This window comes from Carassius gibelio, chromosome A17, assembly GCF_023724105.1.
Source record: "Carassius gibelio isolate Cgi1373 ecotype wild population from Czech Republic chromosome A17, carGib1.2-hapl.c, whole genome shotgun sequence".
Classification (NCBI taxonomy): Eukaryota; Metazoa; Chordata; class Actinopteri; order Cypriniformes; family Cyprinidae; genus Carassius; species Carassius gibelio.
The window spans coordinates 7,952,695-7,969,919 of record NC_068387.1 but is presented as its reverse complement, the minus strand read 5'-3'; the positions used below and the strand labels follow the sequence as shown (position 1 = coordinate 7,969,919).

The 17,225-nt window shown below is 36.5% G+C and overlaps 4 protein-coding genes across 7 annotated transcripts in view; 2 read left to right on the top strand and 2 right to left on the bottom strand.

The window, feature by feature from the left end:
* Positions 1 to 5,366, top strand: part of eml5 (EMAP like 5) — a 77,548-nt gene extending 72,182 nt beyond the window's left edge. For both annotated transcript variants that reach the window (XM_052530552.1, XM_052530551.1), the window contains 7 exons: positions 70 to 258; positions 342 to 514; positions 742 to 904; positions 2,222 to 2,325; positions 2,636 to 2,789; positions 3,267 to 3,367; positions 4,213 to 5,366. In XM_052530552.1, the coding sequence (XP_052386512.1) occupies positions 70 to 258; positions 342 to 514; positions 742 to 904; positions 2,222 to 2,325; positions 2,636 to 2,789; positions 3,267 to 3,367; positions 4,213 to 4,249 (921 nt within the window). In that variant the 3' untranslated portion in view covers positions 4,250 to 5,366. The remainder of the gene's footprint in view (positions 1 to 69; positions 259 to 341; positions 515 to 741; positions 905 to 2,221; positions 2,326 to 2,635; positions 2,790 to 3,266; positions 3,368 to 4,212) is intronic.
* A 62-nt stretch (positions 5,367 to 5,428) lies between these two features.
* isca2 (iron-sulfur cluster assembly 2) lies at positions 5,429 to 8,690 on the bottom strand. The gene is made up of 4 exons (XM_052530554.1): positions 8,559 to 8,690; positions 8,037 to 8,163; positions 7,836 to 7,951; positions 5,429 to 5,859 (listed from the first exon to the last, which is right to left on the bottom strand). The coding sequence occupies exons 1-4, from the start codon at positions 8,618 to 8,620 to the stop codon at positions 5,685 to 5,687; spliced, it is 480 nt and encodes a 159-aa protein (XP_052386514.1). The 5' UTR covers positions 8,621 to 8,690; the 3' UTR covers positions 5,429 to 5,684.
* Positions 8,691 to 9,396: 706 nt separating this feature from the next.
* LOC128031574 (NPC intracellular cholesterol transporter 2) lies at positions 9,397 to 10,962 on the top strand. 2 transcript variants are annotated; one of them, XM_052619892.1, is made up of 5 exons: positions 9,397 to 9,512; positions 9,740 to 9,835; positions 9,927 to 10,034; positions 10,112 to 10,284; positions 10,375 to 10,962. In XM_052619892.1, the coding sequence occupies exons 2-5, from the start codon at positions 9,754 to 9,756 to the stop codon at positions 10,459 to 10,461; spliced, it is 450 nt and encodes a 149-aa protein (XP_052475852.1). In that variant the 5' UTR covers positions 9,397 to 9,512; positions 9,740 to 9,753; the 3' UTR covers positions 10,462 to 10,962. The 2 variants fall into 2 exon arrangements, with proteins under 2 accessions (XP_052475852.1, XP_052475853.1); XM_052619893.1 differs by having other exon boundaries at positions 9,471 to 9,494.
* Positions 10,963 to 11,804: 842 nt separating this feature from the next.
* On the bottom strand, positions 11,805 to 17,215 carry LOC128031575 (GSK3-beta interaction protein). Of its 2 annotated transcripts, none has more exons than XM_052619895.1 (3): positions 17,106 to 17,215; positions 16,519 to 16,764; positions 11,805 to 13,366 (listed from the first exon to the last, which is right to left on the bottom strand). In XM_052619895.1, exons 1-3 carry the CDS (start codon positions 17,142 to 17,144, stop codon positions 13,208 to 13,210), a joined length of 444 nt encoding a protein of 147 aa, XP_052475855.1. In that variant the 5' UTR covers positions 17,145 to 17,215; the 3' UTR covers positions 11,805 to 13,207. The 2 variants fall into 2 exon arrangements, with proteins under 2 accessions (XP_052475855.1, XP_052475854.1); XM_052619894.1 differs by having other exon boundaries at positions 16,835 to 17,157.
* Between the last annotated feature and the right edge of the window lie 10 nt (positions 17,216 to 17,225).

Sequence of the window (17,225 nt, the reverse complement as noted above, 5' to 3'; positions counted from 1 at the left end):
CAGTCAGACACAGACAGACAGATAGATTTGTGGTAAATAAAAGGAAGTCTCTTCTTCTTGAATGTTCAGGGGAAGATTCTGGTGGGCACTCGGAACGCTGAGATCATTGAGGTTGGTGAGAAGAACGCAGCGTGTAACATTCTGGTGAACGGCCACATGGACGGTCCTATCTGGGGACTGGGAGCTCACCCCAGCCGAGACGTCTTCCTGTCTGCTGCTGAGGATGGCACTGTGCGCCTCTGGGATATTTCAGAGAGGGTAAATGATATAATGCCTGTGCACAGTGATTTTTATTTCTGAGATACCACATGATTCAAACGCTTTCTTGTATGAGAAAACAGAAGATGCTGAATAAAGTAAACCTGGGTCATCCTGCACGCGCAGTCAGCTATAGCCCAGAGGGCGACATGGTGGCCATCGGCATGAAGAATGGAGAGTTCATCATCCTCCTTGTTACCTCACTCAAGATCTGGGGGAAGAAGAGAGATCGGCGCTCTGCCATACAAGATATCAGGTGAGACTGATGCTAATTAATTTGATGAAACAGATTGATAATAATTCAGCATATCCACTAAAATGATTTTATTTTATTTTAGAGGGTACAGTCGTGTTTCCAAAAAAAATAAAAAATAAAGGCAATTTAAATAAAATTACATTTGTTTATAGCTGTTTCTAGGTGAATGCTATTTCATTCTGACTTGAACATGGTCCGTTGCAACAGCTACAGTCTCTTATCCTCAGGTTCAGCCCAGACTCGCTCTACCTGGCTGTGGGCTCCAGTGAGAACGCAGTCGATTTTTACGACCTGACATTAGGACCGCAGCTCAACCGCATCAACTGCTGCAGGGACATCCCTAGCTTTGTCATGCAGATGGATTTTTCTGCGGACAGCTGCTATGTGCAGGTACAGCACGTCGGGCTGAGTTTGTGTGGGTTCACTGGTTTGTATGAGAGAATGATGACTGCCTGAACTGAACTGAACTTATGAAGAGCGCTTACAGCAATTATATACTCTAAATTAGAATCAAATTCAAATGTACATTTATTTGAAATGTTCACGACGTACACAATTATCCAATTTGCAGTGTTTTATTAGGAGAATCCAAATAATCGTAATCTAGACATGCAAGAGGTCAGTATCCACGAAAGCAGTCCAAAACAGGAAACATGATAAACACTTAGGAACACAAAAAGTAAGGTGACATAAACCAAGGCCTCCATCAAACTGAAAGAAACAAACAGGATATATATGGACAGGTGAAAACGATGAAAGTGTGAACAGCTGAGTGCAATTAACAGGTGTGCAATTAACAGTGATGAATGGGACAGAGGCTTGTGGGAAATGTAGTCCCTGCAGTGGGGTGACTATATGGGGAAGTGAGACCACTAGTGGACACCCAGGGATACACAGACCAGACACTGTGACATAAATGCAATAAATTGAGGGCTTTTTGAACCAATGTAAGTAGGACTTAAGTATATAATTTCATAATTCTGTTATCTTTGAAATATAGTTAAAATATACTGCTGATTGTTCTGACAGGTGTTTGTGGGAAGTTGTGGCCTAGTGGTTAGAGAGTTTGACTCCTAACCCTAGGGTTGTGGGTTCGAATCTCGGGCCAGTAAATAACATTACTGAGGAGCCCTTGAGCAAGGCATTGGACCTCCAATGTATGTGTGTGTGTATAGACGTATATACTTTGGATGGGTTAAATGCAGAGCATGAATTCTGAGTATGGGTCGCCATACTTGGCTGAATGTCACGTCACTTTTTTTACACTTTAAAGCAATATACCCCAAGAAACCATGGTTTACATTGAATTAAGAACAGCTAAGGGGCATTATTAGATTCATTTGAACGCCTGAAAAGAAAGCCTTGTACACTTAACTGTAATGAATATTACAGATACTTGCATGCCATGTGACTGTGATTAATCCGTATCAGAGTGTTCATAAGTTATTGAAATATTAACTTAAAAAGTCTTTAAAAAGGCTTTATACTGGAAGTAAATATTTGACATCAAATGGGTTCGGCTGACAAAAAATGTTTAGGTATCCTTGCCTTAAGATATCCTTCACTCAAAGTATTTCATTAAAAGGAGAAACATATGAGGTTCTTCTTCCACCATTTAAGCTCAAAGTGGTTTTTGAGTGACTTTCTGTGCTGTTTCTGTGCCAGACATCTTTCGATCAGCTCTGTCTCCGTCTGCGTGTTTTGCAGTTGTCTACTGGTGCTTATAAACGTGTAGTCTATGAGGTGCCTTCTGGGAAGCAGGTCACTGAGCAAGCGGTGATAGACAGAATAACCTGGGCCACATGGACAAGGTAACGGACTGCAGCACATTTCTGTGTATATGTGTATTCTCAATCAGACCAAACTGAAATGGCAAAGTACCTATTTTCAACTAACTCTGGTCCTCGGAGGAAACAAATCCTGTGTGTGATTTCAGCATGTTTGTTTTTTCCCAATGTATTTTTTAACTCTTGTTTTGCTGCCTGGTGTACTTTTATTATAGACCTTCTGGGTAACAGTTGGTGGTCCCAGCACTGCTGCTATCCCATAGAATAAAAATGAAATCAATAAAGCGACGGTTGACAATGACTGCAGTGTTGAATTGTTTGGGTGTCTCTGTAGTGTCCTCGGGGATGAGGTGGTGGGGATCTGGTCCAGGAACACGGATAAGGCCGATGTAACCTGCGCGTGTGTGTCTCACTCCGGCCTCAACATCGTCACAGGCGATGACTTTGGAATGGTAAAGCTGTTCGACTTTCCGTGTCCGGAGAAGTTTGTAAGTATACCCCATTTTTCCTGAAATAAAGTGTTGTAAAAGTGTGAAAGTGTGAGATTTCTATTTAATTGTCAATAACATGCAGTCTGTAAACATTACATTCAGTTCACATTTAAATACATATAAGGTTAGTATATTATTTGAAAGTATATTATTTCCTGTAATAAGTCATCTTAAAAGTGTACTTCTTTTTCCAAGGGTTAATAATGCTGTTCCTACAGATAAATAGAAACCACAGACTAATTTCCGCTGTCTCTGCATATTGTATTTTACTGAATGCTGAGGAAATGCCGCAGCATGTGACAGGACACCACAGTTGTGGCCAACACAGATCAAAACATTCTCAAACGTTCAGCTGGTTAATTGGATTTTAAAATGTTTATTTCCATTATATGAGTGCTCTGACCCGCTCTGCACACACTTCTGCATCTTCAAGGATAAAACAGCAAATCTTCTGACTAGAATCTGTTTCCTCAGGCCAAACACAAGCGTTTTCTGGGCCACTCTGCCCACCTGACCAACATCCGCTTCACCAGCGGGGACCGCTTTGTCGTCAGCGCCGGAGGCGATGATAGAAGGTGCTTGTTCTGGTGACATTCTGTTCCTAACAGGCCCCATATTGCTGTATTTTCTTTATTTCCCTTCCTTTTTTTGAATAAGCATATTGAGATAGTTTCCGTGGTTGGCTTCACTGTGTGTCTAGTTATCAGTTTAGTTGGTACACAAACACAATTTATAATATTGACAGGATATCGAAAATAATGAGTAACAATTTATCTCTTTGTATTATTAATGACATTTCATTATGATTGTGTGTGTGTGTGTGTGTGTGTGTGTGTATATATATATATATATATATATATATATATATATATATATATATATATATATATATATATACATACACACACACGTGTGTGTGTGTGTGTGTGTGTGTGTGTGTGTGTGTATGTACTGTATGTTTACAAACACATACAGACACAAAGTTAATAAAGCAAAAATAGTAACACTGTGAAGTATTATTACAATTTCAACTTATCTATGGGAATATATTTTAACATGTAATTTATTCCCGTGATGGCAAACTGATTTTTTTTTTTAGCACGATGCTTCAGAAATTATTCTAATCTGCTGATTTAGTGCTCCAGAAACATTTCTTATTATCAGTGTTGAAAACCGATCATCATTGCGGAATCAAAAAGTATTAATATCTTAAAATCAAAAATGTAAATCTTGCTAACCTTATACTTTTGAATGGAAGTGTATAAACATAACTGAGCTAAAATTATGAGCCGAAAAAAACTAAAGAGACATGACACTACAGTGCAGGAGGAAATCCATTGGGTATCAGTTAATTGTACACTGCAGAATGCTTAAATGCTTCTACAATGATGTTGTTACGCTTTCTCTGTGTGTGTTTCAGTCTGTTTGTATGGCGGTGTGTTCACGCTCCTCACTGAGGGCATGCAGTCTCCTCTCTCCTGCCTCCAAACCATCACAAGCCCAGCTGACAGCGCGAGTGAAGCGACTGGTGAGATGAGGAACATCACCCGTCTGCTCCGGGACCAGATCCATGCATCTTAACCCATTCCTCAACTCAGCTGTTTTTGAATGATCGTTTGGCCAAAGTGTCACATGACCCAACACACAGTAAAAGATCTGTCAGATGTGTGTGTGTTTACCCCACAACCAAAAAAAAAAAAGGACAATTCTGAGCTACAAGTTGTGGAACGTAATTATTTTGGAGTCGATCAAGATTTTCTTCCAAGTGAAAAAGAACTAAGTACGATTAGCCTTAAACTTACCCATATTTTTGTTAATTAAGGTGTGTGGTTTTTTTGTGTTGGGGATACTGGTTTTCTGTTCTAATATTGTAGTTATGTTGGTTTGATTTGGTGGTTCTTCTTGAGGTTTCTTCGATCTCCCGTGGCCTTCTCCCTGAATGTAACACTGCCGTTATATTCTAGGATGTCAGCATGCCAAAGCATTCTATGCACTGTATACTTGACCTGCTCACTGTGGTGGTCCAGTGGTCTGTTAATGTCGGTCTTGAACGTGATCTCCCTAAACAGTAGATGACACCCCTAACCTCATATGTAGCATTTTTAGCTCGATTAGTGAACTTGAGATGTCTGTTTGTGCGTCTGTGCGAGTAGGTATGAACTTAATGCTTGGTGTTTCATGTCTGAGATTCAAGTTTAAAAGAAAAAAATGGAAATGCAATTCCAATCCCTCAAAAAAAAAATGAAACGATTTGTTTGTTTCAATGGTGTCTTATCAGAAATCACTGTTCATCTTGCTGCTGAAGTCTTTATAACATCACATACGTTATTTTTTATTGTTTTATTTTCCTTTGATCGTCGAGGTTCAGGGTGAACTCAAGATATCAAATGCAACATTTTCTCTCCTTCAGTATCATTCGGATCTAAAGAGATGTACTTAATGCACATTTTGATTTTCTTATCAATGTAAATATCATTTGTAAAGACATTCTTTTGTATATTTTTGTGAAATGTTTCTTAAAAGCCAAGTTTAATAAAAAAAGATGTACGTATATATGCCACGTCCATGTAAAAACACAGTTATTAAATATTTTCAGTTTCTCCTGCAAAAAAAAAAAGAATAAACTCAACAGGAAATCATATTATATTATAACTTTATTAGAAATATATTTACAATCTTCCTTATATACACACACAACACACCAACAACTGTAGAGTCTGATTTGAGTTTTTTCTTCTATTACATCCTCTGTGGTCATTTTAATATTTAGCATATCAGAACCCCTCACGTAAGCTTATCATCATGCTTCTGGCTGATCTTCTGTAAGCACATAACTATGCACACAAGAGCGACTTCATAAACTATAACGCTGTGATGAAGAGAGGATGGGCGTCAGATTTTGACGGAGAAGGACGAGCCGCATGAGCAGCCGTGTTCAGCCTGTGGGTTCTTCAACACCTGGAAGGAGGCACGGATGAGCTCCTGACTGAAGTCAATGGTGGATCCTTTGACGAACTCCAGACTGTCCTGGTCAACTATTATCCCCACACCATTCTTTTCAATCACTCTGCAAAGAAAGAGCCCAAAATAAATGCAAAAGATCAATAAAAGTAGTCATATGGTCCTTCCAAAACACTGCCTCGTGAATCTTCACAGCTTCGCATAGCATTTGTTTCGAACCGGTGGTTTGTATCATTTATTAAACTTTCAAATTCAATTCAAGTTTATTTGTATAGCGCTTTTTACAATACAAATCGTTACAAAGCAACTTTACAGAAAATTATGTTTCTACAATATTTAGTAGTAGCTAGTAGTTTGTGCACATTTGACAGGATTTTAGAAAAAAAAATAAAATAAAAATAATAATACAAGACGTAGTCAGCTAGACGATGTACTATCAAAGTCACGTGATTTCAGTAAATGAGGCTTTGTTACATCACAACTGTTTTCAAATGCCGATGGTTTACAGTTAGGATGCCATGAATCATTGAGAGCGGCCCAGATTTGTAGACATTTTTAATGAGAGGTTTGTGTAAATAAAAGGAAGAGTAATAGTTAATATTCTATGATTGGCCTGTGTAGAAAAACAAACAAAACCCTGCAAATGAATCGAAGAACACATATTATACAGGCACTTCATATTATTTATCTGATGATTTGTTAATTGCATTTCAGACACTTTCAATAAAACATTTGAATTTGAAAGAATTTGATTTAACTGACTCAAAGCTGTAAAAAGGTTTGTTTCTCCCATCACTAACAAACATTAAGACTTTTGATTCGGGAACAAAGGCACAAACTTTGTGTTCTTTGGAGAGAAAGAACTAGAAGAAATGTTTGGTCGGTTAGATCAAATTTTCATAGCATAAAAAGTAAAGATTTTACAGTAAAATTCTGCACCCTCATCTTTAAAATGGTGATCTATGGAAGCCCTTTTCAGCCACTAAATAAAAGGTAAGGTAATTGTTAATTTTATTTCACAATTCCGACTTCGCAACTGCGAGTTATAAAGTCAGAATTGCTTTTCGGTTTTATATCTTGCAATTCTGACTTTATTAATCAAAAATTTTGACTTTATAACTTGCAATTGCGAGTTTTCAGGTGCTGGTCATATACTTAGAATATCATCAAAATTTGATTTATTTCACTAATATAACATAAATCAACTTTTTGATGTTATTCTAATTATATGACCAGCACCTGCATATCACACAATTTCTGACTTTATAACACACTCTTCTGAGAAATAAATATCCTACAAATATTCAGATACATAAATTCACAATTTTTACTTTTCGGTTTTATATCTTGCAATTTTGACATTATTACTTGCAAATTTAGAATTTATAATAATGGAAGTCAGACTTGCGACTTTATATCTCTGAATATTTTTCGGAACTGTATTTCTCAACATAGCGTGTTATAAAAAGTCATAATTGCAAGATTCTGAGAAAAAAAAGTCAGAATTGTGAGATTAAAGAGTCACAATTACCTTGTTTTATTTTTTATTCAGTGGCGGAAACGGGCTTCCACAGTGATCTCACCTCCTTAAATTTATTTAACCATAAAATATTTAGTAACATAATTCAGACTCTTTCTATGGCATCAACACTGTTAAAGTTTCTGCATACAAAATAAAAAAAATCATTTTTTATAATACTATTCTTTTGTGAAAAATACCATTCTTCAAAATTAAATAAAACAAAATAATGGTTTTCTCAATAGCTATTTATTATTAAAACGGATAAACAATAATTAAATCCAAGATTACCTCATGTTTATTGCTATAAAATATGAAAATAATTATGAAAACTGTATTCGGAACCACGTCTTAAGGTTTGGTAAATTGGCTGCAAAAATTTAATAAATGCAAAATATTAAAAGCATATTGACCTCTTGATGTTGATGAAAAACATTTTCTGAAATATCGCCGAGTGACTCTTTGTGAAATAAAAAGGATCATAAAATTGGACTTTTCCCAAGTCCTGTTTGTACACTCCTTGATGAAAGTGTCTACACACATTGCTTTCTTTTTTCAATTACCTGTCATCTTCATTTTTAACACTGTCCACTGAGAATTTATACTGGAATCCCGAACATCCGCCTCCCTCCACTGCTATCCTCAGATACTCTCCCCTCTCCATAATCTCAGCGAGCCTCTGGAGGAAAAAATATATCTTGGTTTATTAATTCCTTCCAAAAATGTGATCACTGAAGTATCTATGATCTATGATGAGGCCAAACCTTGACACAGGCTTCACTGAGCTGGATGCTCTCGGCCGGACTGCTGGATGGGGTCTGATGCTCCTCTTTGGTAGAGGAGGCACTGCTGGAGCTGAGAGGAGCTGAACATGCTCTCACGGTCTCAACTCTGGCCAAAAACAAACACACACGTCACAGTCAATGGCTGTTCACACAATGCCCTTCATGCCTAAGGAGTTTTGATATGCACATCATAACTACAGGATTACATTACATAAAAAATAAATGTGAAACAGATTGAAAACAAGCGAATAATTTTACCATCACTTAATCAAATATTTGAATTCAAATGTGGCGATAAGTAGTCATGCATAAGCGCCAGTTTGTGTTATGAAATCATGTCATCTGTGCTGTTAGCTCACTATCGCAACTGTGCTCAAGCTAGCTAGCTAGCTATGCTACGAGCATGAGCTAATATCTGAAGATAAAGTACCAAACAAAGTCGTATTATATACGATAATACATCCTGAATGCATCGCTGTCATTCAGCTAATTCGTGCATACTTGAGAAGGTGAAATGACGCTGTTTTAGTGGCGCTTGTGAGCAGTCTCCTGGCGAATGACATCTTCGATAAACTCGGACAGTACTGCGCACGCGCGAGACGAGCTATCACGAGTTAGCGAGAGAAGGGTTGCCAGAATCAGTGTTTTAACCCTTTGATTTAAAACTAATATTTCTGTTATTTTAAAAAAATTTTTTTATTAAAACTGTACGTTGAAAAGAATAATTAAACTGTACTTGTGTGCTTTTGTGGTGAACTCTTATTTAAATATAAAAAATAAGCTGATAACTGTAACATAAATTATGATTCAAATTTCACATTTTGCCCAATCAAGCCTAACAGATGCCAGATTTTTGTAATTTACCCCGAGACATAAACTGTTAACATTTAAACACAGTCAGGGTCATTATTCAGTTAGTGTGGCAAATGAGAGGCAGAGTTTGTTCTTTTTTTATTAAAACTATTTAATTTAATTGTACATAAAATCTGTATCCAGCGTGTTAAATTGTTGCAGGATCTCTCTTTGAGGTATGAAAACGAGTTTGTTACACATGAAACCTCTCAAACGCAATTCAATATGTATTTTAAAACAAATTTAAAATGGTTTTACATAGTTTTCACCATATATAATACAAATGTGCAGACATTTTATGAACTATTGGCGTCTAAAGTTTATTTCAACTGCTGAAAATGAGAAACACACACGCATACACACACGTTTTATTTCTCTAATAACAATAACACGAGCAAGTAAAATAGCCTCACAAAGTGATTTTGATACATCTGGCAACACAATGTCATCATTGTTTCAGACCATATCCATGAGTCATTGCTATTGGTTAAGAGTTGCCGAAACTGCGCTTACGTCATTCAGACGCCCAACCAGACAGCCCTGGACTGGAGCACAGTCATTCAGATCTTGTGACGAGGAAGTAAGGTGTGAAAACAAGAGCTGGTATGTAAGCTTATTTTAATTATATTAGTTGGTATTTTTTACTTTTTCCACTGAGCTGAAAGCCCGTTCGCGTTATGCTATTTCCTGTGTTTTGTGTTTACTAATTATTAACGTTCACATCTTCATAAGGAAGTGTACAGACACTACGGAGAGATTCACTCTCAAGTGAAATGTAATGTTAAACTATGTGTAAAACTAGTGTTTGTACTCTGTTTGGTTCTCTCTAGGATTCATCTGAACCATGGACTACCGTGTGCTCGGCGTAGTTTTACTGTCTTTTCTCTCCTGCACTAATGCTGAGCAGGTGAAGTTTGTGGACTGTGGTAAGTACTTTGTTTATGAAGTTCATAATTTATATTTTTGTCTTTTAAAATCTTAATTTTCCTTGTTTTAATTTTCCTCTTCCCCTTACAGGCTCAGAACATGGTAAAGTTGCTGAGGTCAACATCCAGCCCTGCCCATCTCAGCCATGCCAGCTTCACAAGGGACAGTCCTATTCAGTCAATGTAACCTTCACCAGCAGTGAGTGGCTTCTCAACAGCTCAAATAAACCAGATCTAAATGAAGGAAATCTTACGGCATGTTTCTGTCCCCCCTAGATGTTGAGAGTCAGACCAGTTCTGCTGTGGTTCACGGAGTGGTCGCTGGCCTCCCCGTCCCCTTCCCAATTCCTCAACCAGATGGGTGCAAGTCTGGAATCCAGTGTCCTATTGAACCGCAAAAAACATATAGCTACATCAACCAGCTTCCCGTTAAGGACGAGTATCCAGCAGTAAGTGTAAACGTCCTAATCTACCTCTAATTCTGTGCAGTGCTATAATGTTGCATGCATTCACTTCCTCATTGTTGATTTGTTTATTAGATAAAACTGGTGGTGGAATGGGAATTAAGAGATGACTCCAGCAAAGATTTGTTTTGCATCAAGTTCCCTGTTCAGATTGTGAACTGAGAAGGCCAACACTGAAGCCAAAAATGCGTACAAAGGGAAACAATTAAGAACCGAGGCGTCTGAATGCGTGCCTTTTCCATGGACCTTTTCGATTTATGTTAGTAGAAGCAGATTTTATGATTTATTCTAATACTTTTTTTCTAACCGTGACAGATTTGTCGTTTTAATGTATGGTCTTTAACTATGCACACAGTGCCACTCGACAGAAATTGCCTAATCCTAGTTTGTTTCTAAAGTTATATTAATGATTCACCAGAACGAGACGCTGACAAACAGCAGTGCTCACTGCCGGTGATTAAATCAAGTGTGCACTAGCTCCTGTGTGGCTAGACAGTGTTCGGATGCGTTTAATCAAAGTTTATTTTAAACAACTGGTTGTGAAATTTTTTACTGACATTTTAAATCGGCATATTTAATAAAGACTGCATCTTAATATTGAGATTATTTTCTTAAAACATTGGCGAATGTGTCTGATTGAAATAAAAATTTTTTTATTGTAAACTGATTTTTGTTTTTCTTCTGTTTATGGATTCCTGCAGGGTGTGTGTATATATATATATATATATATATATATATATATATATATATATATATATATATATATATATATACACATACACACACACACACACACAGAGAGAGAGAGTTGTTGAAACATTTGGGATCAGTAAGATTTTTAATGTTTAAAAATTAAAAAAAAAAAAAAAGTTTATTAAGGCTGCATTTAATTGATCAAAGACACAAATATTGTGAAATATTATTGTAATTTAAAATGTTTTCTTTTTTTAATATACTGTAAAATATAATTTATTCCTGTGATTCAAATCTGAATTTTCAGCTCCAGTCTTATTACTCCAGTCTTCAGTGTTATATCCTGATCTATCAGTGTTTTTTTTGTGGGTGGGGTTCAAAAGTTCAAAAGAACAGAATTTTTCCAAAATAGAAATATTTTCTATTAATATTACACTGCAGTTTAAAAATCTGTGATAGTTTTTTTTTTTTAAGGAAATGAATACATTGTTAGAAAATAAGCAGACTGTCCAATACTTCTTGCTTCAGTTTCAGATCTGTTTTCTGTATGAGAGGTCACCTGTCATGTGTTTGAGGCCTGGTGGTTACTAGGGCAGATGTGTTTTACTATGCAACACATGAATTTATTATGATGAAGCAGAAATTGCGGTTGTTTTTCATGTTTTAACATCAAACATTAGCATAAATTTGGTTTATATTGTCTTTGACTCATTGCAATTATTTTTACTGTGAACTAGCTATAACAACACACGGATTCTAAAGCTTGTGCAAAAGAAGACTATTACCTACAAACCAGAATCATCAAACCAAAGTAGCATTCGAATGTGTGCTTTTATTACAATGAAACAAAAGCAAGCCGCATTCCGTCAGGTACAGGAGATATTTGTGCCATGTATATCATCAAAACACTTCTTCATCTTGGTTATCTCTGCAAACATGCGGTCAATTATCAGCAGGTTTGTCTGGGACAGATACAGAGAGTAGTGGGTTTCACAGGTATTTGCTAAAACCAGACGAAGAATTCTGTCCATTGTCCCTATTATCACAAAACGGCATAGCATTATCAGCAGCCTTATCCCAAACCAGCTGAAACACACGTCAATTTCACAGGCATGCTAAAGAGGTCCAAATAAACACCCCACATGAGGTAGAAAGCCATCGTACAACAACTTCCTGTTTTAATGCATTTCTTTAAACGGATCTCTTCCTTCTGCTCAACACTGAACTTAAATGGAATGTAACTTTAAAGCATATTTTTACACTTTCATTTTTCAAACAGTCAGCAAATGGCTGCTTTATCTCATTTAGTGCAATTCTGTGCAATATTCAACATTTTGTTTTGATGAGTAAATCAAGGGTTCTGCGCAACTTCAAATCTTTCAAAAAAAAAAAAAAAAATTCATTATTTAAAACCATATTAAAAAAAAACAATATTGGACAATATTACACGAGAGGTCTCTTTACAGCAAAAAGCTGAACATGCTGTAGTTATGTGATGTGAATGCGGGGTAAAAAAGATACTGTGCAACTCTTTTGCAAATGAAAAAGGCTCCATTCTATTAAAAAATTAAATAAAATACTTTTTTGGGGGTGGAAGTGGTTATCGCCACCGTGTTTTTTGGCTTTTCAATCCTCACTGCTAAATTTGACAGGTTGAGACAGAAAACAAAGCAGCAATCGATGAGTTTTTACATTCTCAAAAGGGTCTGATTTGAAATTATCTGTAGCAAACAAAAGAAGGAAGAGAAGATCCTTAACGTATCAGGATATTTAAATAACAACTACCTTGAGGACAGGTTCAACTGAAACCTGAAAGAAAGAAAACTGAATTGTAAGAAATCTCTATGTAAGTAGTAAGGCATCTGATATGTTTGAATGTTAATACTTTTGATGGAAGTACAGTATGGAGCTCTAAAACTCATATTTACGCAGGACCCAGCACTAGTACGTGAACACAAAAGACTTCAGTTCAAACATTTCCCCATAGTCCTCAAAACAGCACGGCAATATTTCTGAGGGGCATTTCATTCGCATAAATATGAATAAAAATGGAGTATTCATCTGGGTCGTAGCAGTGATACCTCTCCAAATAACAGTAAAATACCTTAAAACATCACAGGCAAGTCAGTTTGTCAAATCTACATAAAAACATGACAGGCTGGGAACTGAAAAGGGTAGCACTGATGCTCTGAGCAGAGAGCGGCACACGAAGCGCTCACTGTCCGTTCTGTTGGAGCCGCTCCAGTCTCTGTAGCAGAGCGTTTCCAAACGCCTCTCTGTATCCGGGGCTGAGAGAGTCCAGCAGCGAGTAAACCGTCTCATGATACTGGGTGCTCAACTCCTCATGCACCTGATCGAAGCCGTGGCCCACCACCTACAGAACAACAAGCAGAAACGTTTGAGACATTACACAGATTCCTCTGGTGTTCCTCAGCGGCCAAAACAGACCAAAGAAATTCATGTTTCTATTTAAGAAATTATTGAATGTAATGTTACATGTCTCAATAATATTTATTAATTTAGTGTGTGTGTGAGTGAGTGAGTGTATATATACATACACACACACACACACACACACTTCTCTTCATCAAGGCTGCATTTATTTGACCAAAACAATAAAACAAATAATTGTAAAATATTATTATCATTTAAAACCAGTTTTCCATTTTTATTATACTTTCAAATATAAAGTTATATTAATGATTCACCAGAACGAGACGCTGACAAACAGCAGTGCTCACTGCCGGTGATTAAATCAAGTGTGCACTCGCTCCTGTGTGGCTAGACAGTGTTCGGATGCGTTTAATCAAAGTTTATTTTAAACAACTGGTTGTGAAATTTTTTACTGACATTTTAAATCGGCATATTTAATAAAGACTGCATCTTAATATTGAGATTATTTTCTTAAAACATTGGCGAATGTGTCTGATTGAAATAAACTAAATTTATTTCTATGATGCAAAGCTTAATTTTCAGCATCATTACTCCAGTCTTCAGTGTCACAGGATCCTTCAGAAATCATTCTAATATGAGGATTTATTATCAATATTTGAAACTGTTGCACTGCTTAATATATATATATATATATATATTTGGTACCTGTGATACGTTTTCAGGATTCTTTGAGGAATAAAATAAGAAACAACATTTATTTTAAATAGAAATCTTTTCTAACACTAAGTCTTTATAATAACTTTGTTTTTAACCAATTTAACACATCCTTACCGAATAAAAGCATTTCTTAAAACAAAAAAGGACCCCAAACCTTTGAATGGTAGTGCATACTGTTACAAAACATTCCTATTTTGAAGAAATGCTGTTCTTTTAAACGTTTTATTAATCAAGAAATCCTGATAAATAAAAATATATAAATACTAAGCATTATAACGGTTTCCAATATTGATAATACATCAGAATTAAAGTTTGACTCCTGAATGTTCATGTGACACTGAAGGCTTTGCAAAATTAAGTTTTGAATCACAGGAATAAATTATATTTGAAAGTATATTAAAATAGAAAACCATTATTTTAACTTGCAATAATATTTCACAATTTTACATTTTGTTTTGTCTCTGTATTTCTGGTGAAATAAATACAGATTTGAGGAGCAGAAGAGACTTAAAAAAAAAAAGAAAAAAAAAAAACATTACAAATCTGACCAATCCCAAACTTTTGACTGGCAGTCTATATTAGGCCTGGGTGATTAAACGGTATTGATATTTATCATCATGACAGTTTCACACTTTTTTCATTTGAAGGCACATTATTGCGGTGTCTGTCTGTGATGAGGAAACAAATTGATAAATAAAAAAAAAAGGAATATTATTCAAATTTAATAAGTAAATATTTGCATTCTAATGCAAAAACAGTTCATTTGAATTTTAGGTGTGTCAGAGAGCCTTGTCAGCTGCGCATGAGATGCATGAGGATGGAAATGTCCTTGTTGTATTTTATTGTTTTTGTTGAATGCACAAGATGTGCTGATGCTGTGTTTTCCATTCAAAATATTAGAGAAATATAGAAGCTCAATGCAGAGAAGATATTGGTGAGGCTCAAACTGAAACCAAGCCATTGACACAGAACGCATATTGGAGACGCACAGTACACGATCCCAGAGCCTTGCCACGCCCCCAGTTTGGGAGCTACTGCATAAATAAATGATGCTATTTGTTTATGGAATATACCAAATCATATTGGACTTCTAAATATTAGTTTATACGTTATGCGATTTTTTTTTTTTAAATAGACAATCATTTAGTGAGGTGCATTATTTTGCTCATGCGCCCTCCTTTGGCCTCAGGAAACAGGCCAAATGTTTCCTTAAAGGGTTACTCCACCCCATAAAGACAGTTTTCTCATTAATCACTTAACCACATGTCATTTCAAATACGTATAAGCTTCATTCATCTTCGGAACATTATTTAAGATATTATGTATGAAAACCCGGAGGCTGAGACTGTCCCAAAGACTGCCAAGTAAATAACAGTGTCAGGGTCCAGAAAAGTCGTCATACCTAATAAAACAGCGCATCCTTGTGGCACGGAGGGCACAGAAGAGCAGACACAGTACGGTGATATGGAGTGACACAGAGGAGACCGTTGACAAAAAGGAATTTTTTAATAAAGTCATTATTTTTGTTTTCTTCGCTCACAAAAATTGTTCCTGTTGCTTCACATAACCCAGATTGCACGTCTGATGGCACTAATCTGCACATAAAAAAAGGAGATATTTGTTTCAATTTTGTTTTGTATTTGACTGTTACAACTAAAATTAGTTGTTGTTTGGCTCATTAAATTGGGTCATTTAAATTAGTATTTTTTTTTTGCTGCTCAGTAAAAAAAAAAATATATATATTCTATATTCTATAATTAACGATATCGAATGATATGAAACATTACAAATACAAACTTATCTGGTCTAAAATTAACAATGACCACATTCACCACTAATTTTGAATATATATTTAGAAACGATCAATGACGAAGTCATCGAAGCTGTTTTGTAGATTGCACTCCAGAATATAGCTCTAAAATATATATTATAAAATATATTTCCCATTTTTTACCTATGGTGGTCAATTATGACCATTAACTGTAACAATGTTTTTAAAGACCATTTAGCATTTTCTAACCATTTCCACACACATAAGTCATCAAGTTCATTAATATTCTTATGAAGTAATCAATTGTGAAAAATTAAAATCTTTTCACTCTAAAACTCTAAAATGCGGTGCAGAGTTTAGCTCCAACCCTGATCAAAGTCACCTGCCTGTGATTATCTAATGATCCCCAAAACATTGATTAGCATGCTCAGGTGTGATGGACTAGGGTTCGAGCTAAACTCTGCACTGCATTGACCCTCCAGAGCAAGATTTGAATAACCCTGCTCTAAAACGACCGAGGACCACCAGACGGCTGAAGCAGATGTGTAGATCCGAAGTGGAGCCCATCCTCACCCCCAGGAAAACATCAAATTGTCAGTGTTACAGTGAAAACCATGTTTAAATGTTTTGCATCCCTCACTCACCCTTAACCCTGCCTCGGTGAGCTCCAAGCAGTATCGCTTTCCCTCTCTGGTCTCCACGTTAATGTAGGCCACATCCAGTCCACTGGAGAGACTGTGAGAGACGTGCATGTCTGTGACCGCGAAGAGCACATCACTGACCACCGCCTCGGCCTCCAGCCGCATGTCCTTCACCTCCCCCAGCTCCACAAAGCGCTCCTCAAACAAACACCTCGACAACTCCTCCGGCGTGCAGTCCACCTCCATCCCCTGAAACAACAGCGAGCCTTCAGATCAAAGCTTTTATCAGACATATTCATACATGCATGTTCAAAAACACCTGCCGCCGTCTGATCATGAGGGGGCGCGTGCACAGCAAACTCATGCTAACGTATGATATTGTATGATGTGATTGCATAAACGCAGTCAGTCAAATGTTAGCTAATGCTGCCACTCGATGCTCGTGTAGTGTAAAAGTTCCATATAACGCAATCCAGAATTACATTAACAGAATAGCAGTATGAACACATAACTAACAAAGCTATTTGTTATATGCTAAAGTTTTTAGCTGTTAATATGTATTTATTATTATCATTTTAGAAGTTACTAACCTCCTCCGGGGCTAGTTCGTCAGAACATTTCCGGCTCATACCGGCTAAGACTCACGCGCGTCAATTATGCGCAGACTTTGCGCAGTGCAGCTTCTATGTAACCGATAAACATTATATTAT

What these genes read in the sequence shown, in the direction of transcription:
- LOC128031574 (XM_052619892.1), top strand. Translation starts at nt 9,754, where the DNA reads ATGGACTACCGTGTGCTCGGCGTAGTTTTACTGTCTTTTCTCTCCTGC. An exon ending in CAATGTAACCTTCACCAGCA is followed by an intron (nt 10,035 to 10,111) that starts GTGAGTGGCTTC and finishes TGTCCCCCCTAG; the next exon opens with ATGTTGAGAGTCAGACCAGT. An exon ending in TTAAGGACGAGTATCCAGCA is followed by an intron (nt 10,285 to 10,374) that starts GTAAGTGTAAAC and finishes TTTGTTTATTAG; the next exon opens with ATAAAACTGGTGGTGGAATG.
- isca2 (XM_052530554.1), bottom strand. Translation starts at nt 8,620, where the DNA reads ATGTCATTCGCCAGGAGACTGCTCACAAGCGCCACTAAAACAGCGTCA. An exon ending in GCGTCATTTCACCTTCTCAA is followed by an intron (nt 8,164 to 8,558) that starts GTATGCACGAAT and finishes GTTTTTGGCCAG; the next exon opens with AGTTGAGACCGTGAGAGCAT. An exon ending in TCAGTGAAGCCTGTGTCAAG is followed by an intron (nt 7,952 to 8,036) that starts GTTTGGCCTCAT and finishes TTTTTCCTCCAG; the next exon opens with AGGCTCGCTGAGATTATGGA.
- LOC128031575 (XM_052619894.1), bottom strand. Translation starts at nt 16,912, where the DNA reads ATGCAATCACATCATACAATATCATACGTTAGCATGAGTTTGCTGTGC. An exon ending in TCATGATCAGACGGCGGCAG is followed by an intron (nt 16,765 to 16,834) that starts GTGTTTTTGAAC and finishes CTGTTGTTTCAG; the next exon opens with GGGATGGAGGTGGACTGCAC. An exon ending in TCACCGAGGCAGGGTTAAGG is followed by an intron (nt 13,367 to 16,518) that starts GTGAGTGAGGGA and finishes GTTGTTCTGTAG; the next exon opens with GTGGTGGGCCACGGCTTCGA.